This window comes from Phaenicophaeus curvirostris, chromosome 29 (assembly GCF_032191515.1).
Source record: "Phaenicophaeus curvirostris isolate KB17595 chromosome 29, BPBGC_Pcur_1.0, whole genome shotgun sequence".
Classification (NCBI taxonomy): Eukaryota; Metazoa; Chordata; class Aves; order Cuculiformes; family Cuculidae; genus Phaenicophaeus; species Phaenicophaeus curvirostris.
In genome coordinates this window covers 3,370,449-3,397,153 of record NC_091420.1, presented here as the reverse complement: position 1 = coordinate 3,397,153, position 26,705 = coordinate 3,370,449, and the positions used below count along the sequence as shown (strand labels likewise).

The window sequence follows — 26,705 nt, the reverse complement described above, 5'->3', positions numbered from 1 at the left end:
AGGTAACAAAATATTAACCCCATGATAACATGGTGCCCTGTCATTCAAATGTTCTTAATTAGCACCTGTAAAGTAGTTTCATCTCCAAGGGACGCAGTGCCCCATGGTTGTGGGGGCTATTATTATTCCCAATTAAGAACAGGGGAAACTGAGGCACATTGCACTGCAGTCATTTGGCAGTGTAGCCTGAGTCTCAGAATCGGGGTCAGAACCAGACTTCATTGTGAGCACCTCTGAAATGAGCCACGTGCTGTGCTGGCTGCTCTATCTGTGTGTGATGAGGCCCTGCACCATCCAGCTACCCACCACCAAGGAAGATTTTCCTAATGATCCCCTTGGCTCCAGCTCCTGTGTCTCTTGGAGGTGTTCGAGACCAGGTTGGATGAGGCTGTGAGCGACTTGATGCAGTGGGAGGTGTCCCCCCTTGGCTTGTGACAGGGGATTGGAACTGGATGGGCTTTAAGGTCTCATATAACACAAACCATTCTATGATTCTATGAAAGCCACAATGATGTGACAGCTCATTTCTTGGTTTTAAAGGGGACACGCAACATTGGGTTGTGAGAGTGTTGCTGGCTTTGCAAGGTGGAATTAGAGCCACGATCACTGCTGCTCTTGCACACTGCCTCTCCATCCCCCAAAGCAGCCTTAGTGGATACTCAAGAGAAGGTGTGAAAAGGGTTTTCTCCCCCACCACACACTGTTCACCCCAGGGATGCAACTTTGACGTTGCTCCACGCTCAGGTCTTAGACATCTCCTTGCCTTGGGAGGGCAGCCCAAGGTCATAAAGCAAGGGTGGAGCAGGGCAGGAAGGATGCAGGGCAGCATCCCAGCCCGGTCACACCCTCCTCTTCATCTTGCAACACTTGTTTTTTGCCCTCCAAATACGCATGATCCACTTAGCATGAGCTACTACTCATTTTCCTAATGAGAGGGCATATTACAGGATTTTGGTATTTTTCAGACAGGACTTTGCTATGTTTAATAAAGAGGAACCACCACAGGGCAAAATCCGAAGATATTTAATCGGAGGTCAGACAACTATATTTATTTAAGTTTATATATGGTTTGTTTTCAGCACAGTATAGAGTACACATCTTCAGGCAGCATAAAGAACATGGATAATGGCTTTTATAGCCTAAATGTTTATAAAATAGTCGTGCTACAGCTTTCAGTGTTATTACAAAGACTTTCTTTTGTTTCAAGTTGTGTTTTCAGCCTTCAGTAAAGCAACCAAGTGAATAAAAACATTCATATATAACATTTCAGCAAGGGCCAGCTTCACCGAGGCCAGGTTGAAGTTAACACAGAGTTTTAAAGCCACAGGGATTTTGGTCCACCTTCTGAAATGAAGGCTACTGGAGGAAGATTCTGTTTGCTTAGCAAATTTGTGTTTGGCTTCCCAATCTAGGAAATATGTTTTGGAGAACCCAAAGCCTTGAGGAATCCAAGTTAACCTGAATATCATCTCCTAAGGCCAGGACTGAACTCGGCGCCAGGCAGGGGCCAGCCCTGTTGTGATCTGGACATTCCTATTTCTTTTTTTCTTAATTCTTCTTCAATGACTTCTCACCTCATTAAAACGAATATTTAATAGCATCCCACTAAACTACACCTTGTAGCAGATTAAGGACAAGCCACCATGGAAAGAGCATCACCCCCTAGTCCAAAAAGGACCTGAGCTGCAGGGCAGGCACTGGAAAACAGAAATAAAGCAGAACGAAGCAGTAGGCAGGTGGTACAAGGAGATAAATAACCCCTGCCCCAAAGCTGCACCTCACTTTTTATATGGGGACCTTTTTACCAGGGCCATTTGGATGCTGAGCAGTACTTCTTAGCGTGGCTTGAGATTTTTACTCCACCTGACTGATACGGCTGCTGCGGGACATATTTGGTGGCACATGCCTGCTGCGGGACACACTTGGTCACACACTGCTGCTGTGGGACGCACTTGGTGGCACACGGCTGCTGCTGTGGAACACACTTGGTCACACACTGCTGCTGTGGGACACACTTGGTGGCACACTGCTGCTGCGGGACACACTTGGTCACACACTGCTGCTGTGGGATGCACTTGGTGGCACACGGCTGCTGCTGTGGGACACATTTGGTCACACACGGCTGCTGCTGTGGGACACATTTGGTCACACATGCCTGCTGTGGGGCACACTTGGTGGCACACTGCTGCTGTGAGACACCCTTGGTCACACACTGCTGCTGTGGGACGCACTTGGTGGCACACGGCTGCTGCTGTGGGACACACTTGGTCACACACTGCTGCTGTGGGACGCACTTGGTGGCACACGGCTGCTGCTGTGGGACACACTTGGTCACACACTGCTGCTGTGGGACGCACTTGGTGGCACACGGCTGCTGCTGTGGGACACACTTGGTCACACACTGCTGCTGTGGGACGCACTTGGTGGCACACGGCTGCTGCTGTGGGACACACTTGGTCACACACTGCTGCTGTGGGACACACTTGGTGGCACACGGCTGCTGTGGGGCACACTTGGTGGCACACGGCTGCTGCGGGACACACTTGGTCACACACTGCTGCTGTGGGACACCCTTGGTCACACACTGCTGCTGCGGGACACACTTGGTCACACACGGCTGCTGCGGGACACACTTGGTCACACACGGCTGCGGGACACAAGTTGTCTGACATGGCTGCTGTGGGACACAAATCGTGGCCGAGTCGGTGGCACACTGCTGGGGGACACACTTGGTGACACACCTGGTAGGATATTGCTGCGGGATGTATGAGCTGGCACACTGCTGCGGGGCACCGGAGGTCACACAGCGGTATGAGACGCCCTTGGTGGCGCGCTGCTGCGGGACACAGGTGGTGACACACCGGGGCGCGCAGGGCTGCTGCAGGGAGTACGAGGTCACACACTGCTGCGGGACACACTTGGTGGCACCCTGGTGCTGGGGGATGCCCTTGGTGAGATACGGCTGCTGCGGGACACACGTGGTGACGCTCCTGGTCGCGCACTGCTGAGGTGGGATGCACTTGGTGGCACACGGCTGCTGGGAGGTGGTTGCACACTGTTGCGGGATGCACTTGGTCACACAAGGTTGCTGCGACGCACCCTTGGTCGCACACGGCTGCTGCGGCACGCACGTTGTCACGCACCGAGGAGCACACGGCTCCTGTAGGATGTGCTGGGTCACACATGGGGTCGTGTACTGCTGCTGTGGCACGCACTTGGTCACACACTGCTGTTCAGAGAAGCTGGAGGACATGATCCGCTGCCGGGGGACGCAGGGGTTCACGTACTGGGGGATGCACAGTGTTGAGTGCCAGGTAGGCACTTGTGGGTGTTGGGCACCGTACATCGGCGGGTACTTGATGGGGACAGGTTCCTGGTAGATTGGAAGGTGGCGTTGCTGTAGGTAGCATGACATCTCAGTGAGGTTTCGGCAGGACTGGAATGATAAGTGAGAAAAGAGAGCCTTTAGACTGGCACCCAGAGGAGTTTCTCTGTCCTGGCTCACTTCACAGGGTGACGGTGATGCGCCCTGCCTGTGCCATGGTCTCAGAACCACAACAGCAGCAGCCGAGGACACAACCCGTCATTTTAACGCTGAAACATAGCGCTAACTTAAGCAATGAGGAAACCCAGAGACATGAATCACTAAATATCTCCCCAGGCTGCAATTTCCCTCCCCTTCACCTGGACCTCCAGAGAGAGCTGACCTTGGAGATCAGCAGAGGGACCTCAGAGCTGCCTTTCAGTCATTAAATCTGGTTTTCCCCTCTTAGTTTTGGTTGGTGGCTACCTCTGACGTCTTGCTGATGCACGAAGAAAAAAATCCAACCCAGACACAAGCTCTGAACCTCTGGCCACCTCTTCCATAGCAGGAAAAAGAAAAGAGCACCCAAGGCACTGCTGCTGGGTGATCCCATCACGCTGCAGCTGGCAGAGGTTCACAGCTCAATCTCAGCATCACAACGTTCAGGCTCATTAGGGAAACAAAGCCAATTAAAGGGTAGCAATACCACAACTGAACACAAACCTGTTTAGACCTCTTCTAGCATTATGGGAGCACCAAAGTGGCTCTGACTGCTGCCAGCCACCCTCAAAAGCAAGCAACAATAGAATCATTAAGGATGGAAAAGACCTCTAAGCTCATCCAGTCCAACCATCAACCCAACCTCGCTGTGCCTATTAAACCACGTCCCAAAGTATCATGGCCACATGGTTTTTTACTCCCTTTAGGGTTTGGGACTCCACCACTGCCCTGGGCAGCCTCTGCCAGTGCTTCACCACCCTCTCAGTAAAGGATTTTTCCAAATATCCCATCTAGACCTCCCCTAGCACAACCTGAAGCCATTTCCTTTCATCTCATCACCCCACCTGGTAGGGAGCAATAAGGTCTCCCTTCAGCCTCCTTTCCTCCAGGCTAAACAATCCCAGATCCCTCATCCACGTCTCATAAGACTTGTTCTCCAGCCCCTTCCCCAGCTCCGTTCTCCTCTGGATGCGCTCCAGCATCTCAATATCTTTCTTGTACTGAGAGGCCCAAAACTGAACCCAGGATTCGAGGTGCAGCCTCATCAGCACAAAGTCTAGGGTCACAATCCCTTCCCTGCTCCTGCTGGCTGCGCCTTTTTCAATACAAGCCAGGATGTTCTTGGCTTTCTTGGCCACCTGAGCACACTCCTGGCTCATGAAAACAAGAGCAGAACCCCAAATACTGCTAACAACCCTTCCTCACGTTTTCTGTAGTGTCTCTTGGACTCCGTTGCCCAGCTGAAGAACCTGTAAGAGAACACCCTCCCACTTCAACGCAGCAATTCAACCCGATTAGTTTCGAAAACTTCTCCCATAGAGCGTACTCATATATAAAAAAAGCAGAAATAAATCTGCATTTCAGCAGCTACAGAGGCTCAGCACAAACCAGACTTACCCAGCTCCCTGGTGAGAACAGCTTCGTGATGTGACCAGTGAGCTCTAATAGGAAGAGAGCTTTTATATAGCTACTAAACGCGCCTTGAAGGTATGAGGTGCCACGACGTAGCCTATTAGCTCCTATGCAAAAGCTGTCTTGTGTGCAACCCTCGGAGTGACTAGCATCAGCGCACTCATCCCTGAGGATGAGTAGTTGAATGTTGGCTCCCCATAGTAAGAGTAATTACCTTTTGTTTAATCTTCCCTGGCATGGGAAGACTGAATGGTATTTGGGGAGGTAGGCAGCAGCGGCATCCCCGACCGCAGGGGTTTGGCAGGGCAGAAGGGCTCCCAATATTGCATAGTTGTGGCTTTCAGAGGTGTGACAGCCCCTAGAAATGTCCTGGTGGTCCCCAGAAATGGGGTCTTTCCATCACTTGGTCTCTTTTCACACACACACACACACACACACACATGTCGTTGGCTTCATGCCATGAGATCTACGCTGACCCACCTCATGTTCTTCTCTGACTTTGGTTACTGGATAGAACAGGGAGCACTTTTCATTCCCACCCACAGGGCTCGGTTGTGTGTGCAGGCTGGATACAGGGCACTGGCTCCTCTAAGGAAAAACAGGAGCTCCTACAAAGTTTAAACACCCCCATGGATGCAGGTCATCTTCCATAGAGGATCTCAGTTTCATCTCATGCAGCTCTGGAAAGCACCTGGCTGTTAGTGTCTTGATGCTCCCGTGATCCTGACGCAAACACCTGTTATCAGAGACATGGGAATACACCATCCAGTGACTCAGATGAGCACAAAAGATGAGCTAACGTCATGTATGATCACAGCCCTTGCCAGGCTGTGACTGGCAGCACAACAGGCCACCAGGAGCAGGTGACTTTCTCAGTGACTCAACTTCTTATCACACATTGCGCTGAGATTAAAGAAACTAGTTAGAAAACCAGGAGATGCATTTTTTTTTTTAAAGTCACTGAAGGTCTAATCAACGCTTCCACGTGTTCATTGTCACATGAAACATCCCTTAAAGGGACAATTTCTTCCTGTTGGCTACAAGGAGAGCTGAGAGGAGTGCTCAGCCCCACCAACACCTGGCTCTGGCAGAGATGAAAACCATCCCAAGGGGATCAGTTCCGAAGGGTGTTTGTTATTTCTCTGGTTCTTATGAACTAGAGAAACAGCTCTACCCAGGTGGGCTTCGAGGCAAAGAAAAGGGTCCATAAATAATTTTGTAATGAAAGTGAATAATAAAGTTCAGGGACTCTTGGACCGCTCTGCCCCACGTTGAGCAAGAATTACAGAGGGTGAAATAGTCTCTTTACTCAAGGCTTCTCCAGCAAGAATGAACCCTGACCCTTGCTGGTCAGCACCAAACACATTCATCTTTGCCTGAACCACAATTAATGTGGTTGTGTTGTGGCATTTCTCCTGCAGAAAGTGTTTCTTTGATCCAAAGCCATTGCTTTTTAGCTCCAAAGGTTGTAGGTGTGATCCTCTTTGTTAACCAAAGTGAGCGGTTCACTTTGTATTATTTTTAGTCTTGTCTGGATGGAGGCACTGCCCAACCTTCAAACAAATCCTTATTTCATTTTCTACATGACTGAGACCACATTGTTCTTGCCTAAATTACTGACAGCCCAGGTGAACTTTGGTTTTTTTGATCAGAACAATGACTTGTTGTTCATGTTAACGCCCAGTAGTGTCTGTTAACTCTATCTAAACCCTCTTAACCACCACACTCCAAATCTACAAAGACAGAACGAGAAGCCTCAGGAACCCAATTAGGCTTCATTTTAATTCTGACAACATGCCAATTTTGGCAACTTTCACTATGTAGCAGTTCAATGAGTGTTTCACGTGACAATGCCGATCAAAAATGTGTGTTCTTGTTGTCATCGTCCATGCACATCCTGGTAGAACCCACCTTCTCCCCTCAAGCCAGCCCTGCCCCGCAGTGGTTGGCAGCTTAAGAAAACCTCCTGTGTTTTTTTTTTTTAACATGCCTGACTCAACCTGGAAAGCAGCACGCGATGAAGGTGGGAAAAGAAGTTAAAACAGGGCAGTGGCGCTGCAAAGTATGCAGAGGGAAGCTGAAAAACATCCTGGAGGAGATGCCAAGCGAAGCATGAGCTTCCCTTTAATAATCCAGGAATGCAAAGGAGCACCACCGCAGTGCAGAGTTACGGAGTGTGAGCCAACACACGAGGAATGCAAAGCTCCCTGCCTGCTCCAGATACAGAAATTTGGCAGGAGAACAAGCCAGACAAAAAAAAAAGTAAGACAGAAGAAAGAAGGTAAATTGGGTAGGTGTGATCTGGGCTATTGGGTTGATGAAACCTCTTGCTTCGTCAATGGTGACAAAAAAAGTTCTGATAAACCAGGTAAAGAGCTGTAAAGCATTAAGGTTGCCAAAAGAAGTCATGGAAGCCCCATCCCTGGAGGTGTTCAAGGTTGGATGGGGTTTTGACCCCCCTGATCCAGTGGGTGGTGTCCCTGCAGGGGGCTGGAACCGGATGAGCTTTCAGGATCCTTCCAACCCAAACCATCCTATGGCTCTATGATTAGAACAAGCCCATCATGAAGGACACTACACATGTTAGGCTATGACAGCAAAGCCAAGGAAGAGACTCCTCCCTTGAAGAAGCAGATCCACCTCGGAGGAGTTGCCCACAAGAGGATGAGATGGTTATTTCCTCCAGCCTCACCAAGCCATGGCTATTTCTTCACACCTCCCCAAGACATGGCCCTGTCCTCCAGCCTCACCAAGGCATGAACATCTCCTCCAGCCTCTCCAAGTCATAGCTACGTTCTCCAAACTCTCAAGGTGTGTACAAACCACTAGAGAGCAGCATTCACACACACAACCACCTCCTGGACCAGCCTTGCAGAACCAAATTCTGGAAACTGGGAAACTGCCTTTGGTTGCCCTTTCTGTCCAGGAAAACAGTTTGAACTGGCAGCTTGTGAGCTAGACCCAGCCCAACATCTTTGTGTCATGGGACCTTAATGTCTGAATGCTCCTTATGGTACCAAGACATGGAGTAAAATCTCGGTTGCCAGTGCTCTCCCCTGAAGCCTGACCACAACCTTCCGTTCCCACCGCTGTAAAAACCTCATTCCAGCTGCTCACACGTATCTATCCTTCTGGGCATCAAGAACACATGTTCTTCTGGGCTTCACATAGTATTTGTCACAGGAGAGTGAGTGTGTTTAGTCGGTGGCTGCAGGGAAGTAGGGTGCATGCAGGGAGGAGAAGGCAGAGACTAAAGGAAACATAAAAAAAAAAGCAGAGATCGCACTTCTGTTGTATCAGACTTGTAATTAGTACAGGCTGTAGATAATAAAACTTAACGTATTATTAGCCCAGCAAGCAGTAAAATTGCAGTCTTGCTCGTTCAATGATTTAACAGCACTGAAGGCAAAATGCTAACCCCATCATGCATCAGAATGAAATGGTCCTCGCTCTGACTCCTTCTTGCTTCATTTAAACGATGTTTTATTACTTAATGAACTCTTGCTGTTCTGCAATTAGCAGCCCCACACACCTCTTTGTTCTGGTTGCTACCAGAGGTTAGTCTTTGTAGAAAATCTGCCTGCATGATCGTAATAGCCCTGATGACTTTTAAAATGCTTAATGTGAGCTTCACCACGACTTTCTCTCTCCCCAGCACCCATCTTCGTTGCACCAGGTGCCTGCCCGACCACCGTGTAGTGGATACTCCAGCAAGCTGGTGTTTCCTTCAAAGAGCACATGGAAATGTGGCTCTGAACCTCAGTTTACTGTTGTCCTTGAGCAGCCGTGCTACAAAGATGAGCACTAAACCAAGGTGAGCTCCAGGCTGCTCTACTTACAGTTGCACCTGTTGGTAGGTGGGATAAAAAAGGCTGATGACAAGCTAAACTCCAACAAGTTCATTCCTGAGCTGGAGTGTGTGAATGAAGCAATTGGGAATTAGACTCTTTGATGAGACGGCTGACCAGAAAGTGTTCCTGTTGTGCCCAGTGGGTTTTCAATGAGGCAATCGAGCAGCAAGGTAATTCTGCACAAGCAGTTAGGAATAAATTTAGGCAGGGAATTAAAAGGTCTTCAACAAGCAATGCAGGGAGACTCTGGAAAGGGCAGCCAAATCAAAAAATTGGAGTCAAAATATGCAACAAGTTGTTCATGAATTTATAGAAGAGGTTTTGTAACTCAATGCAGAGTCACAGGCTTAACTCAGTGATTCAGCCATGGGCGTCTCTTGAGAATTGTTGAGCTGATCCAGTGATGTAGGTCTAATAGAAAACCCTCTAATTCCTGTGAAGCTCAGGTGTTGTGTTTCAGTGCTGAAAGGGGCTGCAGGAAAGCTGGGAGGGGCTCTTGAACAGGGAGGGAAGGGATAGGATGAGGGAGATGTTTTCAGCTGAAAAAGGGGAGATTGAGATGAGATCTTGGAGAGAAATGTTTTGCTGTGAGGGTGGGGAGGTCCTGGCCCAGGTTGCCCAGAGCAGAGGTGGCTGCCCCATCCCTGGAGGGGTTCAGGGCCAGGTTGGATGGGGCTTGGAGCCCCTGATGGAGTGGAAGGTGTCCCTGCCTGTGGCAGGGGAATAGAACTGGATGATCTTCAAGATCCCTTCCACCCTAAACCATTCTGTGATTCTATATTTGAGGCAAAAATGAAGAGGAATCACTCATGAAACAGCAGATAGAAGGAAAAAATGCTGAAGCATGGATCCTTCATACCCAGCACTTGGATAATACAGTGTTTGGACACCTCTATGGGCAATCGACTTCTTGTCTTCTGCAATGTGACCTGACCCTCAGTCTCCAGTGCTGAGAGAGAAGCCAGAGACTGCGGATTCTTTGGTGACTGGGCAGACAGACCGATACTAGGGAATTCAGTAACAGGTAATTATGTCTTTTGTCTCGTGAGATGAGTTAATCAAGATGTCCACCCAAAAAATGATGACAGACACAATAATAAAGAGCAAGATGGGGTGTTAACGAAACAGTGTTTAATTAAGCCACCAGGGTGAGACGTGTTTTGGGAGATCCAGTTCAGCAGCTTCTGAATCACACCAAGACATGAAATCCAGGAGTGCAATAGTTTCCTCAGTTTTCTCTGTGCACAAAGGTTGGAAACTTTGGATGGAAACAAATCAAAAAGCATCCCTGCAGACACGAGGTGAGAATCGCAATAAGCTTTTCACATCCTGAGTTGAGGTTCTCTGTAGTGGTCTTCTTTTCTAAAACAAGCAATCCTTTCTTCCAAACTGAAGGAATACCATGTCAGGACCCTTAGAGATACTGAGATGCTCGTCTTAATCGTAAACCAGATGAAGCTGGCAGCTGCAGATCTTTATTTGGAGCTGCTGCACACCTCCCACAGCGTCTTAGACTTCTAGTGGCTTCATTACCTGATCAGCACTTGCAAGGCCACTCAACACAGCCCCTACCCGAGATGCGTGGGAGCTGGAGTAGCATTTTCCATCCAGGAAGAAGGTTGGGCTCAAGCCAGTGTTTTTTCCACTTGTGGTATTCTGTTGCCTAGAATTAGTGGCACAACTTCAATATCGACTGGGTCATAAGCTGGGCTCCACCAGGTGAGAGCCGTGAGCTACTTGGCCCCACGTTCACTGTGAAGGTACCTTGCTCAATGCATGTTTCTCTTGTACTTTCTGAAGTGTCTCAGTAAGGCAGGTTTCACTGGCATTTGTCTCTAAAAATAGTCTTTGTGCAATTCACATGGAAGGGGAAAGCAATTACACCTCTACTATGGGAAAAACATTCACTCCCTTTCCATGGGCTGACTTCAGAGCTTCTTCAATGATAATTACTGTCATTTTTCTGCTGAGGTTGCTGACATGGAGATGAAGTGACCTCTCCGAACCTCTCTAGACCTGGATCCAAACCGGTGTTTAAGGTCAGGACAGCCCCACCTTCTGATCTCCAGACAAGGTTCAGGTCATCCCCCTTCCAGGTATGGAAAGTGATTTTTTTTTTTTAATCACTAGATGTTGCAAGTTGAGGCTACAAATTTGGCACCTAAATGGTTCAGAAACCTCAGTGCTTGCTTAAATAAAAAGAGTGTCTCAACTCAGAGGCAGAGCTGTGCAGCCTGTACCAGTGCCTCAACATTGCTCCACGAGCACTACGTGCCTTGTGTCCCCAGGTGGACTTAACCAAGGTTACTGAAGCTCTGACCTGAAGGTGCATGTTCACTGGTGAAGGTCACACAAATATTGAAATGCAATGTTCGATCTAACAAAATGTGCTGTCTCCTTCCGAATCCAGTTGCTCTGTCCTCTTCAGCATAAAGATCATAAAATAATTTTCTGATCATAGAATGGTTTGGGTTAGAAGGGGCTTCAAAGCCCATCCAGTTCCACCCCCTGCCATGGGCAGGGACACCTCCCACTGCATCAGGGGCTCCAAGCCCCATCCAACCTGGCCTTGAACCCCTCCAGGGATGGGGCAGCCACCTCTTCTCTGGGCAACCTGGGCCTCTCCACCCTCACAGCAAAACATTTCTCCCCAAGATTTCATCTCAGTCTCCCCTCTTTCAGCTTAAAACTATCTCCCCTTGTCTTATCCCAGCACTCCCTGACCAAGAGCCCCTCCCGAGCTTTCCTGGAGCCCCTTTCTGTACTGGAAGCTGCTCTAAGTCTTCCCTTGACCCTTCTTTTCTTCAGTTTGAACAACCCCAACTCTCTCAGCCTGTCCTCGAAGGGCAGGTGCTCCAGGACTGACCTTATTCCCCCATCTCCCTGCTTTGAAGAGCTGTATTCCAGGAGCACATCTCATCAGAAGGGCTATTTTGATAACCGCAAAGCAAGATGCTCCCTAGAAAGCAGACAGGCAGGTTTTCCACTGCTGGAAAGAGTCCCAATTCCTGCCTTCAGCAGAGCTACAACCGTGATTTGTCTCAGCAAAGCAGCAGGTAAGGACTGAGTCAGGGTTAGGTCTTGGGCTGGAATATTCTCCTGGATAGTAAAGGCTGACAACTAAAAAAAACCAAGCAGCTTCCAGAGCCAGGCAGGACCCCACCTGCCGTGAGGCAAGAAAGGAAGTTGCACAGATGGAGTCATGGCGTAAGAGAAGAAGATTGGTCTAAAATCTAGGTGTTCTTGTCTTTTGGTTGCCGAACGATTGCTAACAGAGGAAGTTACCCCATAGCTAGAAGCAGCTCCTGACACCTGCAGCCCAGGGATCCCAGTGGATGATGTGCACCAGCTCAGCCTGTTGCAGTGATTGCATCTGTAGTGCGTGTTCTGATAAGAGCCCTGGTGAAATGGTGGAGACAGAACAAAGGTGGTTCCAAGACCACCAAATATGATGAAATTAACCTCTGTCTGGGATGTGTTGTCTCCGCTGCTGAAAATAATCCTACCATCAGAAAGGAGGACTGCTTGACCTGTATCCTGATAGCTCCCTGCGATTTGGGGGATGATAATCAGTGAGCTATTTTCACTCAAGGAACTTTTTTACATGGAGTAATGGTTATGTGAATTATGTATATGACACTATATGCTAAGAGCTCCCTTTATTTCACATGTAGACTGAAATACCTTTTCAAATGCTATTTTGGCACCAAAATAAGACCAGTGTCCCAGTTACATTTGGATGTGATAAATCTTGTATACTATTAAAATAACCCTTTACTTTTCACCTGCTACATAGAGATAATCCCAGTTCCCTTTTTTGTCACGTTTAGACAGGTGGAAGTTGCATCTTCTATACGATGGAAAAAAGCATGCTTTCAGAATTATCAGTTCTGAAATGAAAGAGGAATGAAATCAATGAAGATCTTCATGGGTAAGAAAATAAACCCATCCATTATGAGACTATAGAATCACAGGAAACTCACTTTAAAGAGTTCATTGATGAAAAGCAGGTGGAGAGGGGCAGATTTAGACTTTAACTAAGGAAAAATTTCTTCGCCATGAGGATCAAGAGGCCCTGGCCCAGGTTGCCCAGAGCAGGGGTGGCTGTCCCATCCCTGGAGGGGTTCAAGGCCAGGTTGGATGGGGCTTGGAGCCCCTGATGCAGTGGGAGGTGTTTCTGCCCACGGGAGGGGGTTGGAATTGGGTGATCTTTAAGATCCCTTCCAACCCAAACTACTCTATGATTCTATGGCTGACCCCCACCCCAAGACCCCTGATCTTGGCGAGGTCTGCAATGATTGCATTAACCTGAGGGTATGACCTTTGTTCACCCAGTGAGTTTTTTGTCAAATCAGATTAGTCAGAAAGGGCATTCAAACACATTCTGCACCTAAAGGCTCTCTTCACAATGCCTACGTGTGGAACAAGTCTGTGGAGGAAACGCACAACGGCAGTTGTGAAAGAGTGAGCTCATTACCTCGGAGGACTCATTCCCAGAAGGCAGGGCTTCGAAACCCTATAAAAGTTCTCAAATCCCCGTGCTCCATCATCCACTCGACTTTGTGCTTCTCCCTGTTGGCTGGTTGGGTAAGCTGGAGAATACTGATGCTTTTTGTGATGTCTCTAATTTTATTGCTTGGCTTAGTGTGGGCTGACTCTTTAAAGAAGTGTTTTATTTGATAGTTTTGAATATGCGAAAGATTCCTGCAAAGAGGAGAAATCATGGGCACTGGGGTAGGAAAAGCAGTCTTGGGGTGACTCTGCAAAGCAAGCGCCTATTATGTGTAAATCTGAGGATATTTAAGTGCTGAATTAAATCCTTTCTGAATAACAGATTAGATAAAAATGCGTTGGTTTAAGTATAACTGAACCTGCCTTCAGGGAAGAAGAAGGTCTGAATGGCCTCCTAAAGCTCCTTCTGAATCTGTTTTCTGGGATTCTACTCTTTGTAACAAGAATAATTTTAAAAATTCCATTTCACTGAGGAATTATTTTATGGAAAGTAGATTTAGGAGTAGGAGGGGCTGCACGGATCAGAAGGGTGAAAGTGTTCCCACTGTATCATTCATGTTAACCACAATAAGAGCAATATAATAATTTGGCTTGAGATATAATCAAACCCTTATAAAGAAAATAGCAAAAGATGAGTGATATTGATCTGGAGGATCAAGATGGATGTAGAGGAGAGGAAGGAATTTGCTTTGAAGATGTGCTGAAAGGAGCAGGAAAGGGAGAATGAACTTGCATGCTCTCACGTGGTCCATGTTGGTGCTACTCCTGCATAGAGGGGACTTAAAAACTCCCCTTCCAACCAACTCCTCCGTGATTTTAATCTCTTCTTTGTACCTTTAGATTATCCTTAGAAAAACGGCAAGCCAGGTTTTACCAAAGACACAGCACCAGTCCAGCTGAGCCTTTAGCATCCCACAAACCGGAGGCAGTTCGTGAATTGTTAGAAACACCCATTTAGCCTGTTGCACGTTACTGGCCGTGGGAGAAGAAATCCCTCCTGAATATTCTGATTCATGCAAGCTCCCTCTGGTATTAGTGGCTGTGATAATCCAGAAACACAGGGAGACATTAGCCCTGCTAATTCTTTCCATGACAGTTGGAAGAATTGTGCCACAGGTAACCTCAGTCCATTGCATCATTAATGGAGTCAGAGTGAAACCAGAGCAAGAGGAGGAGTTGGCCTGTTGTAAAGACTTAATAATGCAGAATCATAGAATGGGTTGGGTTGGAAGGGACATTAAAGATCATCCAGTTCCAGTATCAGCTCACTGGTGATGTCCATCTTGAGGCCTTATAGCACCTCATGTTTCTAATTCCAAGTAAAATTTGGAAATCATTTTAAAAGGGGCCAAACCAAATTAAATATTTCAGTTTTGCCAATTTAAAACATCTCGTTGAGCCCAGGTTTGTATTTTTCTCCTTGTTTAAGACATGAGATGTCCTTCAGTGTTCATCTTTAGCTGTAATTATTTTTTATTATTAAATTTATGCTATTATTGGACTTGATGATCTTAGAGATCTTTTCCAACCTTAACAGTTCCATGATTTTGACTTCCTGAAACTGCTATCAATCTGTTATTTGCCAGCTCTTCTCATCAATTCCCCAGGACAGAAATGAAAGTGAGTTACTCATTGACAAGAGTTGAGGTAAGAGGAAGAAGAGCTCTGAAGTGCAAATCATCTCAAAGGAGCGGCTCTACCTCAGTTAGACCTGATAGGGCTGTTCCACATTGCAGAACAGAAAGGGAGAACAAGATAAGGGTCAGAGCAGGAGCCGAAAGGCAGGATGAAAAAGAGAGAGCAAATCATAATTCTTTCTGAGCCAACCTGCCTTTGGAAACCAAGGGCAAACAAAGAGAACTTTAGTCTCTCAGCTGATTCAGGTTTCTCGTAGTCATTTCACCCTTATCCTGATGCAGTTCCTTTAGCACAGACAATAACACTGGTATTTCTTTCAGATACTCTTGTTTCCTGCAAAGATGTCTTTGAATCAAACGCAAATCAAGCAGGAAATCACCCTCCCACCTGGCCTGAGCAAAACGGTTCCAAAAGAAAGCCAAGAGCCTGTGCCGTGCCCTGAGCCAGCCCCGTGCCCGCAGCAGCAATCTGAAGTCCAAGTCCCAACTCCTTGCCCAGAAGCAGTCCCATGCCCTGAAAAAACAGTGCTGGTGGTGGAACCAGGCAAGGGGGAAACACCGGTGGTCGTGATACCCGAGTGTCCTCCTCAGGAGCAGCAGCAACAGCAGCAATGCAAGCTACCGCCAACTTTCCCACCGACGTCATGCCCTGAGCCTGTTCCATGCCCTGAAGAGAAATCAGCATGCAAAGAGCTGCCTGTGCCAGCCCCTGTATCCTGCTCTGACCCGACTTCGTGTGTGCTGGAGAAGCAGGAGTGCAAGGAGATCCCTGTGCAAGCTGCCGGCTCGGAGGCTGCCGCGTGTCCCCAGGAGAAGCAGCAATGCAAGGAGATCCCTGAGCAAATTTCTTGTTCGTGCCCTGAACCCGCACCGTGTTCCCAGGAGACACAGGAGTGCAAGGAGATCCCTGTGCCCACCCCGTGCCCCCAACAGAAGCAAGAGTGCAAGGAAACCCCTGTGCCAATCCCTGTTCCATGCCCCGAACCTGCACCGTGTGCCCAAGAGAAGCAGCAGTGCAAGGAGATTCCTGTGCCAACCCCTGCTCCGTGCCCTGAGCCCACACCGTGTGCCCAACAAACACAGCAGTGCAAGGACCCCCCAGCACCAACCCCTGTTCCATGCCCTGAACCTGCATCGTGTCCTCAGGAGAAGCAGGAGTGCAAGGAGACTCCTGTGCCAATCCCTGAACCCACACCTTGTCCTCAGGAGAAGCAGGAATGCAAGGAGACCCCTGTTCCATGCCCTGAACCCACACCTTGTCCTCAGGAGAAGCAAGAATGCAAGGAGATCCCCGAGCCAGGGCAGTGCTCCCTCCCAGAGAAGTGTCCTCCCATCGAGCAGCAGCAGGTGAAGCAGCCCGTGCAGTGGCCGCAGGCGCAGAAGTAACTTGCAGCTGACACTAGAAGCCCTGAAAAGAGAAAAAATGTGCAAACCCAGACCTCCTCTCCACATGTCTCGCAACCAGAAGTCATTTTCCAACATCCTTTTCTTCGCTGCAGAATTCCTGCTATGAAGCTCGGCTTCCCAACGCCCCCCGGCTAACGCTCGCACCACCCCATACTAACAACCCTCCGCTAACCCCCGCGTCGGGACTGTCGATAGGTGATAAGGCTTCAAGAGGTGCCGCAGGCATGTGTGTTCAGCTTTCCAGCAGCCTGATTTTCTGCCCTCTCCCATTCATCCCGCAGGCTTTTAACGGCCCAGAGAGAGACCCGAGAGCATGACGGCGTGCGCCAGTCAGGGCTTGTTAAGTGAAATATTCCAACTAAACCCAAATGCAATTAGGGACTTCGAGCTCGTGGTCCAAACCCGCACGCTGCCTCCTGGCTTCCATCCCTTCCTCCCCAGCTCCCTGCACGTGAATTCCGTCTCCCACCTTGCATTTAGGAGTTTCTGCCCATCAATTATAGGATTTGAGGTTTGTGCCAAACCTGCTGCTAAGGGGTCAATGGCAACGAGACTTTCTGAATCATGAATCCGTAGTGCCAAATATTTTATGCCATCAAAACCAAATCCATTGGGCTAGAGGAAATAGGTAGATTTTTCACAAAAGAGGAATTACCTCTTAACTAGCTTAGCTGAATTGGTAGCAATCAAGCTCTTTCCTCAGAGAGCTCACCTTGGATTTTCTAGGATGTGTAAAAGAACAGCTCGAGCTGAGGTTAGGTATGGAAAATATAGTGATAATTAAATCTAATCCAGACATGTTTTGAAATAGGTTAACCTCAGGCGTGGCTTCCATCTGTTACGGAGGATAAAGGAACACCCTGGAACATGTTCCACCACACAGTGGTGTCATGTATGTATTTGGCACTTACCTCTAATTATTTCAAGCTGATATTGTATCCAGGATTTATTTCACCATGAAAATCAGCAATAAAAATTACTTTGAATACCAAATGGTTGAGATTTTTAATCACTTCTGTTTAAAAAGATGAAAAGGAGCCTCAGCTTGCAAGGGTCAGGTAATTTTTAGGCTCAAAGCTGGGGGAGTCAGAACTCAAAAACTGGGATGATGGCAGGGGACCCCGGGTCTGCTGCTCCTCTCCAGGCACTCGGTGAGAGAACCTGCAATAATCCCTGCACTGGGCCATTCCTTCAGCTGACCAACAGCACCAAAACACCAATTTCAGTGAAACACCCCTGAGCAAGACACTGCGTCCCAGAGGGTGGCAGATGGTGTTTGATCACACCAAGTCATCCCCACGGTCCTCTTGCCCAATTTAAACGTGAAATCATAGAATGATTGAATGGTTTTGGTTTGGAAGAGACCTTAAAGCCCATCCAGTTCCAACCCCCTCCCACGGGCAGGGACACCTCCCACTGCATCAGGGGCTCCAAGCCCCATCCAACCTGGCCTTGAACCCCTCCAGGGATGGGGCAGCCATCACTGCTCTGGTCCCAACCCTCAAAGCAAAACATTTCTCCCTAAAATCTCATCTCAATCTCCTCTCTTTCAGCTGAAAACCATTCTCCTCATTCTATCCCTGCACTCCCTGATCAAGAGCCCCTCCCAGCTTTCCTGGAGTCCCATTCCACACTGGAAGCTGCTCTAATGTCTCCTTGGAGCCTTCTCCAGGCTGGACAACCCCAACTCTCTCATCCTGTCCTTGTACGGGAGGTGGTCCAGCCCTCACATCATTTTTGTGGCTCTAACGTCTTCACAGCCGCTCTGTGACCTTCAGCAGACAGAAGGCTTGGGCTTGTCTACAAGGCAGGTTGCAAGCACAAGCAAAGAAGCTTTTTCCCACACTTCAGATGAGCCAGGAGTGATGTAATCTGACTGATTTGGCCGCGTACCTGTCGGATGGGTGTGAGAGACATCCAACCTCACCGTCTGATTCCAGGATCACACTGATAGGCAGAGATTCTGGTTTGCAGAGCAAGCTTATGTCTGTCTGCCAGACACCGATATCAGATCACTCAACAGTGTCTGTATTTATAATGTTCCTCCTCTGCTCTGCTGTACGGCTTGCTGGAAATCAATCAGCCGAGCCGGTACACCCTGCTGAGAAATCAAAACATACAGAATCCTCTTTCTGATTCCTTTAAAATGGTTACAGTCCATCCTGAGCGGCCAAAATCTTCCTTTCAGTATTCAAAACTCCCAAAGACTATTTTCCTCTGTGCAGTTACAGTATAGTCGAGACTCTGAAACCACAATTATTTGTTTTGATAGACCTACAAGGATAGACTTCAGGATATTAGATCTTGCAGCAAACTGAGTTTCACTGGTTTGTTCTGGTTCACAGAATCACAGAATGGTTTAGTTCGGAAAAGAACTTTAAGCTCGTTGAGTCCAACCACAAACTTCACACTGCCAAGCCCCCACGTGTCACATCTCCACATCTTTTAGATACCTCCAGGGACGGTGACACCACTGCTTCCCTGGGCAGCCTCTGCCAGTGCTTGACAACCCTTTCAGGGAAGGAGTTTTTCCTCATATCCTATCTAAACTTCCCCTGGCGTAACTTGAGGCCATATTCTCTCACCTCATCCCTCGTCACTTGGGAGGAGAGACCAGCATCCACTTCACTTCAGCCTCCTTTTCAGGAGCTGTAGAGAGTGATGAGATCTACCGTCAGCCTCCTCAAGGCTAAACAGCCTCAGGTCCCTCAGATGCTTCTCATAACATTTATGCTCCAGACCTTCCACTAGCTCTGTTGACACTCCAGCCCATCAATGTATTTCTTGGAGTAAGAAACCCAAGGAGGCCCCTGTTTTCAGGGTGAAAAAAATGGTAAGACAGCCCTGAGATGGGAAGAACATTGATCCTGAGCCAGGTTTGACCCCTAGGCTGCAGCTCTGCCTCAAAGAGCCCTGAATTCAAATGTCCTTTCTAGAAATTGTGATCATTCCATGTGCTGTTTCCTCTAAGCAGCTCACATTCCTGATCTACTTGATCCTCAAGTGCACCTGCCTTATTTGTGAGTATATATTTAAAGGTAATTCTTTGGCTAATAAACAAAGCGCAAGAGAATGAATGACACCAATAAAGTGAAAATACATCAAGAAGCAAGTAATGAGGTTACTTATAATTTTATTGTAGCATATCTCGAATCAAAGATCAGAAGGTGATGTTCCTGCAATTAGAGTAGATGATGAATCAACCCAAGCTAATGAATTGCATCTCTTTGTAAGGTAATTTCTGCCTGCAAATTTCTAGCTGGTAGAGCCAGCAGAAAGGAGGATAAGCGTTTGCATCTTGCGTGGCGCTTTGTGGGTGTTGCTGTCGGTGCTACTTCTGCTTTGGGCACTGCTGCTGCTGCTGCTGCTGCGGGACGCTCTTCACGGGACACTTGGCTTGCCCTTTGGGGGGCTGGCACTGCTCCACACACTTTGGAGCACACTTCTCCTGGCATTGTTGAGGTATTTGCTGCTGCTGTTTCTGCTGGTGGGAGGACATCCTTGCTAAGCCTGAAAGAGAACCAAGGTGCCATTTCAGTCATTGAAAGACTGACCCACTTCTCCTTTCTGGATATTATTGTTTCACTCAGTTCTTCGGTTTTGATATCAAACCAACTGTAAAGAGCTTGTAAAAGCTAATTCTACCAGTAAAAATACCAAAAAAACCCCCAAACCCTCCTTGGAAATACCTGAGGATGTTGCTGTTCAGTCCAAATTTGTGTTGGTGACTCCAGCTTGCCCCATGTTGCTCTTACAAAATCATGGAATGGTTTGGTTTGGAAGGGACCTGAAAGACCATCCAGTTCCAACCACCCTTCCACGGCCAGGGACACGTCCCACTTGATCAAGGGGCTCAAAGCCTCATCCGCCCTGCCCATGGTAGGGGGCTTGGAACTGGATGATCTTTAAGGTCCCTTCCAACCTAAACTGTTCTATGATTCTATGATTCTACAGCCACGTCTCTGCTTAGTTCATTGAGAGCCTCAGAGCAGAAGCCTTGTCTCTTAAGTAGAGGTGAACTCTCCTCCCGTCAGTGATAATTTGGTTTTATACGAAGAAGTGAAATTCAGAGCCCTGGAGATCCAGGAGACTGTAGTGATCAGCTCAGAGCCGTTCAACAGCAAACCAAGCTGGCAGCAGGTGCCACCCGTTGGTAGCCAATACTCAATACCCAAGGGTTATCCACAATTATTCTTATCAGTTGGAAAAGAGAAATGAGGTTTGACAAGGATTTGTTGGTCTAAAGAGCCAACAAGCCACTGTCTGGAGCCTCAGAAAGTCTCAGAATAATGTAAGATGGAGGTAAAATTGCTACCTATGGAGGTAAAATTGCTGGGGAGAGAAGCTACAACTGACATTAGAGAAACAAAATAAAGCAGAATCACTCTGTAACACCAGAAAACACCACCCATGCATCTAAACGTACACAGAGGGACTCACCTGGTGTCTCCTGTTGTTGGTGGAAGAGAAGAAGCAGTCACTCAGATTAAGGAGCCTCCCGACAAGGAGGCTTTTATACGCTTTCAGAAGTCAGCCCTGGGAGCTGATGACAACAGATTAACTCAATGACCAGAATCTTTCACAACCAGAACCTGCTCCACTGACACCTCCGTACACCTGGACTTCAGTCAAGGTCTGTGAGCGATACCTCCTCTTTCAGGTGCGGGGGATTTGTTTTTAATGCAAGGCACACCCAATCTGGTAATAACTGGCTAATTTATTAATAATTCATATTGTCCCAACCCTGGGCAAAGATCCCACGAGTGAACTCAGACATGAGAGGTGGCTCAGATCCGCTCCGGAGGGAGCAGAAGGTGTTTGCATAAAGTTTAGATGTTTCCCAACTGTTACGTCTGTGGCCACCAGGGCAGAATTCCAGCTGGGGTGACTGTGCTGCACCTGAGCTCCTGGGAAGGGCAGTGGGTCTGTGTTTGGCAGTCTGAGTTTTGGGGTTTTCATCGAATGATGGAACGGTTTGGGTTGGAAGGGACCTCAAACCCATCCAGTCCCACCCCTGCCGTGGGCAGGGACACCTCCCATGGATCAGGGGCTCCAAGCCCCATCCAACCTGGCCTTGAACCCCTCCAGGGATGGGGCAGCCACCCCTGCTCTGGGCAACCTGGGCCAGGACCTCCCCACCCTCACAGAAGAACATTTCTTCCCAAGATCTCATCTCAATCTCCCCTCTTGCAGCTGAAAGCCATTTCCCCTCGTCCTATCCTTGCCCTCCCTGATCAAGAGCCCCTCCCAAGTTTTCCTGAAGCCCCTTTAAATCCTGGAAGCTGCTCTAAGGCCTCTCTTGAGCCTTCTCTTCTCCAGGGAGAACAACTCTCTCAGCTTGTCCTCATATGGGAGGTGCTCCAGCCTTTGGATTATCTCCATGACCTCCTCTCATCTCACTCCAACACATGTATGTTTTGCTTCTATCCTTTTTTCTTCTCCCTCCCCAAGAGGGGAGGGAAACATTCTACAGTGCCAAGAAATTCAGAAGCTCTCTCCTTATTTTTCCTTGCACTTCCAGCTTTTCTCTGAAGATACTAAAACTTCTTTACTGGGCTGGGCTTATTGAAGCTGTGGCAGAATTTCTTTATTCTGGGGATTAATCTGTGTTTCGGAAAAATATCAATTCCCTTGCAATTTTTCCAAGGAAGAAGTGGAAAAAATGCTTCAATTGACATATTCTCATTAGCTCTAATGGACAAGGTAGTCCAAGCCTCTGCTGAGCATTCCTCAACGCCCTGTGGGGTGATATTCAGCCCTGTGAATTACATCCCAGTCTCTATTCCAGACGTGCGATACCTGGAGAGATGAGAGGAGGAGAGCTGAAGGTCTTAATGGAAACATCATCCCATATCTTAACATCCCTTTCTCGTGTCTGATTTCTCAGCTGTCTTAATGATGCCCAGCTTGACCGAATGTCCCTGATTTGTTGTAAATACACAGGAGGATCTTAGCAATGCTCAGAACTCACTGCAGGTGCGTAAGAGAGCCGTGTGTCAGGGGTTTTGCCGCGTGTTTTCCTACAGGCACAGGAAGCATGATGAGCACAAACCAACAGGTCTTTTCTCCCACTTCCTTTGGGATTTCCAGAGCCGTGTGCTCCCGTCTATGATTATTGCACCCGGTGCAATGCTCGCAGCACAGGGGAAGAGAAGAAGAAATAGGAAATGACTAATGCAGCTGATAGACCTGGATGAAGATGCTTGGAAATCAGTCATAGGTGACTAACCTGTGGGGTAGATCACATTAGAGGCTGCATATGACCTTCTGACTAAGACTTTTGCCATGCGTGAAGGTGGATACTGACACTACACACGTGGCAGCAGCAGGTGGTTAATACTGAGGCACAGTTCACTCCTGAAGCCCCAAAGGATTGCATTCAACATTAGGAACTAGAGATGCACATTTCTAGTCTTCCCCTCCTTTTTCATGCTCTTCACTCTCTTTTCCACCCACTCATGATTTGTCTACCTGAGCTAGAAGGCGTGTTCAGTTGTAGAACGTATTTACCTGCCTGAGATTCATTTTGCCTATTGTTATTCCTGTTTGATGGTGTCACCTCTTGGTGTTGACAGGAATAATGCAAAAAGGAATCTACCATCAAGCTCTCTACACCTGCACACAAGGTTTCATTAAAAGCTGATTTGGTAACTGTGTTTACGCACACCTAAATATAACTCTTTTTCTTTTCTAGATTAGATGTTCTCCACCCCTGACATAATGATATGGTAGGTAGATAGCAATTCTCTTTATCCCAGACATGGAAATCTTCTGGCCCGTCGGGGAGACAGGTAAGCGAGTCACACGCACAGGATGGAAGACAATGGGAGCATTGTGCCTGGAATCCAGCACTTAACTGGGTAGAACTTCCCACCAGAAAATCGGTCTCCTTCCATTTCAAAGCTACAGCTTCAAATAAGATGCAGTTATAAGTGAATCGCAATATTATTGTACATGCCAGACACTAACGAACCCGAGATGCCAGCCCTTCCATCAGTCAGGGATGGGTCTTCTCCTCCCTGCAGGTAAGGAGCAGGTAGATAACAAGAGTGAGACCTGCCCAAAGCCACTCGAAGTGGCTGCAGCAAACCTGGGAGCAAAACTGCAATCTTGCAGGGCTCCAACCTGTTCCTGAACCACAAAAAGATTCATCTCCTGCAGCCAAGTCCCCTACTTTCTATATTTAGTCAGCAAGGATCACAGGAAGAATTCATTAAAAAGACCATTCGTCAAAAAGATTTTCATCTCCAACACAATGTTTTTAAGGAACAATTAAAATCCCAGCAAGAATTTTGATTCCTGCTTTCTTAGATTTGGGGCTTTCTTCTACTTAAATTTACCTTTTAGCAGTTTCTATGGTTTGGTTCCAAAATTCAGAGATGTAAAGATCAGAATCTATAATTAATAAAGATGAAAATTACATTTCTATCATTGTTTTTAAGTAGGACCAAGCTAATTTCTTTTATAACTGTCAGGAAAGTATTGACTGGATGCTGTTTTGTTTAGGTTATTAGAAGACATTACTCCACGTTATTATTTATGTTCTCTCTGTTTACAGCACAGTACGGCAGGCACGAATCCTCTACAACCATAATAAGAGCTAAAGGAAGATGTTCTTGGGCCTAAAGACATGGAAATGGGGAGGTGAAAGAAAGACAGAAGGCGTGATGCCATCGATGGTCAATTTTTATTGCTACACATAGACATTAAAAGACAAGAAGACATATATAGGAAGACAACTTGACATTTAAAGAATAGAAGGGGAGACATCTTCCAGTATTAGCTGCTTACAGCACAGACATCGCTAAACAACTTCCCAAGATGCCCAGCAGTAGAATATTGGCCAACTGCAGTTACCAAGGAAAAGATGCTAAGACAGCAGCAGCGGAATCATCACAGGGAGCGAAGATACAGGCTAGAAGCAGGGAGGGAAGAATTTTCTAAGACAAAGAGAGCATGGGACAACCATCAGGAGAGGTCTCGGTACGTTGCAGGTAGGTCTGTAGCTTGGTTTTCATTCCATGGATGCTGATGAGCCTATGGATGCTGCAGTGCACGGATGCGTCAGGGCTGTGCACGAGGCTCGTGCATCGAAGCGATCAGCATGGGCGAGTGCAGCACGTGCCGCACGGCTCCAGGCACACCGTCTCGCAGGAATCAGTGCACTTGGCACAAACCTCCACACACTGGGGTGGGCAAGGCTCCACGCACTTGGTGGTGCACTGGCTGATGCAGGGCTCCGCGCACTGGGTGGTGCAGTGGGTCTGGCACTGGGTGGCACACGGCTTTATGCAGGCATCGATGCACGTCGGGGGGCAGACCTCCACGCACTGGGTGGCACAGGGCTCCACGCACTGGGTGCTGCAGGTCGTGGTGCACTGGGTGGCACAGGGCTCCACGCACTGGGTGCTGCAGGTCGTGGTGCACTGGGTGGCACAGGGTGCTGGGCAGACCTCCACGCACTGGGTGGGACAGGGCGCTGGGCAGACCTCCACGCACGGCTCCACGCACACCGTGTTGCAGGGCTCCACGCACTTGGTGCTCTTCTGCACGCAGATGGGAGGGGGCAGGCAGGGCTGCTTGCACTGCTCGTAGTAAGACATCCTTCTGAGGTTCTGCTAAGGATAAAGATAAGAAGAGAGATAGAAGATTAGACCGTTTGTCCTTTATTCCCGAGCCAAGAGGCACAACCTGAGCTCTTGAGACATACATAGCAGTTTGCTGTTGGACTGAGGAAAGGACAATTTGAAAAGACAGCGTGTGTGAATGATCCTTATATTCAGACACAGGCAAATAAAGCTGCCAGATTATTCCTTCCTCTCTTGGGAACCTGCGAGCATCACTGTTAAGAATACTCGAGCCGTAAACCCTGATTTTTATAGAACTGCCCACAGTATAACTTTGTAGAAGCCGTAACATGAAAATAGTTCATTTCCGTATTTTCTTAATTAGCCAGAAGACATTCCAAGGCCCTTGTATTGCCTATCACTTCTTCAGTTCCTCATGCTCATGATGGAGACATTGAGCTCCTGATGCCCGAGGACAAAGCCCAAAGAACCACCAGTTCAGCCACTCTCCTAAATCCTCATGGCACATCCTTGGAGTTGGATCGAAATTAATGGGCTCGTCCATTCATAAGTGAAGGGTTGGCCCAGAGGTTGCAGCTCCTATTTCCAATTCATTTCCTCAGCTTGTCTTCTCCCAGACCTTTCCTGCAGCTTTGCCTCCGGGTATTCTGCAGTTTCCTTCTTCCAGATAATGCTTCCTCCCACCCATCTCTTTTCAAGTCCCAAGACGTAACTCTGCAGCATCCACTAATTTATTTAATTTCCAGACTTAATGAGGTATGAAAAAAATTCATGACAATAGACTACGAAGAAGGATGAGAGACAGCCACATTTTCAGAACAGGTGATGGGACGTTTGCAAGCTGCTTAAGGAAAAGCAAACTCTTATTAGAGTTGAACATCCTCTCCCCTATTCCAGGATGGATTCTGGAACAGAAACACCAGAAGCAAAGCTCCCTTTTGATCATTAATGTATTCTCTTGGCCAGAGCAACCAAGTAATGCAGCCATCACATTATTCCCTGATAAATCCGAGACTTACCAGTTCACCAATGCAGGTAAGCGAGGCAGAAGTCAAGTAAACTGGTGCAAGCATCAAAATGCAAACCTTTTATATGGCTTGTGTGGCGTCATCTCCGGAAACAAAGGAGCCCAGGGGTATGGACTCCTGACCACTAACTACCTGAAGAGACTCCACCTATGCATGCTTTAGATATTTGTTTACATCCTAATTTTTGATGGAAACTCTCTTCCAGGAAAAGCATGTGATCCTGAGCGAATTCGGCTTCCACCTCGGACCGGAGTCATGTGGTTCCCAATGCAAATGACACAGTAATTAAAAAAAAAACCAAACAGGTATCGGATTAATTGCTTTTCAAAAAAGGTTTAATATACTTGGATATTTTTAATGCCTTATTTCCATAAATGTCAGAATGATACCTTAGGTTTTCTTTTCCATGCAATGATTAGCTGTTATTAGGGAAGATGGACAATTGACTGGATTTACTATGAGAAATACCATGTCCTAGTTCTCATGGTAAAAGCGAGCTAATCCTACAGTCCTTCCACAACCTGTTGAGGTATCTGCTTCTCTAATACCTTTTTAACCCTTAAATACAACCAACCTGTTCCTCTCTACTCTCTATTAACAACATTCATCCTTGGCAATGCCAATGGGGACACAACTCCAGTTACCTTGAGGACCTCTTCAAGCCATTCAGGGCAAAGTAAAGGGAAACTCAGTTTAAAAATATTTTTTCACTGCTAGAATAGTATAAAGGGCTTCCGTTTAAGTGG

At 47.6% G+C, this 26,705-nt stretch overlaps 2 protein-coding genes across 10 annotated transcripts; one reads left to right on the top strand and one right to left on the bottom strand.

Moving 5' to 3' along the window:
- Positions 1-1,719: 1,719 nt before the first annotated feature.
- LOC138732164 (keratin-associated protein 4-9-like) lies at positions 1,720-26,056 on the bottom strand. Of its 9 annotated transcripts, none has more exons than XM_069878581.1 (5): positions 25,951-26,056; positions 24,857-24,961; positions 24,786-24,796; positions 24,521-24,737; positions 1,720-2,527 (listed from the first exon to the last, which is right to left on the bottom strand). In XM_069878581.1, the coding sequence occupies exons 1-5, from the start codon at positions 26,002-26,004 to the stop codon at positions 1,802-1,804; spliced, it is 1,113 nt and encodes a 370-aa protein (XP_069734682.1). In that variant the 5' UTR covers positions 26,005-26,056; the 3' UTR covers positions 1,720-1,801. The 9 variants fall into 9 exon arrangements, with proteins under 9 accessions (XP_069734682.1, XP_069734683.1, XP_069734675.1 ...); XM_069878582.1 differs by having other exon boundaries at positions 24,857-24,958; positions 25,951-26,011; XM_069878574.1 differs by having other exon boundaries at positions 24,521-24,796; positions 24,833-24,961; positions 25,951-26,055.
- Positions 13,238-17,193, top strand: LOC138732070 (keratinocyte proline-rich protein-like). The gene is made up of 2 exons (XM_069878428.1): positions 13,238-13,374; positions 15,258-17,193. The coding sequence occupies exon 2, from the start codon at positions 15,279-15,281 to the stop codon at positions 16,320-16,322; it is 1,044 nt and encodes a 347-aa protein (XP_069734529.1). The 5' UTR covers positions 13,238-13,374; positions 15,258-15,278; the 3' UTR covers positions 16,323-17,193.
- Positions 26,057-26,705: the final 649 nt, after the last annotated feature.

Coding starts and splice junctions, on each gene's coding strand:
- LOC138732070 (XM_069878428.1), top strand. CDS start 15,279: ATGTCTTTGAATCAAACGCAAATCAAGCAGGAAATCACCCTCCCACCT.
- LOC138732164 (XM_069878574.1), bottom strand. CDS start 26,004: ATGCTTGCACCAGTTTACTTGACTTCTGCCTCGCTTACCTGCATTGGT. Junction 24,962..25,950: donor TTACCTGCATTGGTGAACTG/GTAAGTCTCGGA, acceptor CTTTATCCTTAG/CAGAACCTCAGAAGGATGTC. Junction 2,528..24,520: donor GCCCACCCCAGTGTGTGGAG/GTTTGTGCCAAG, acceptor GTCCCGCAGCAG/CCGTGTGCCACCAAGTGTGC.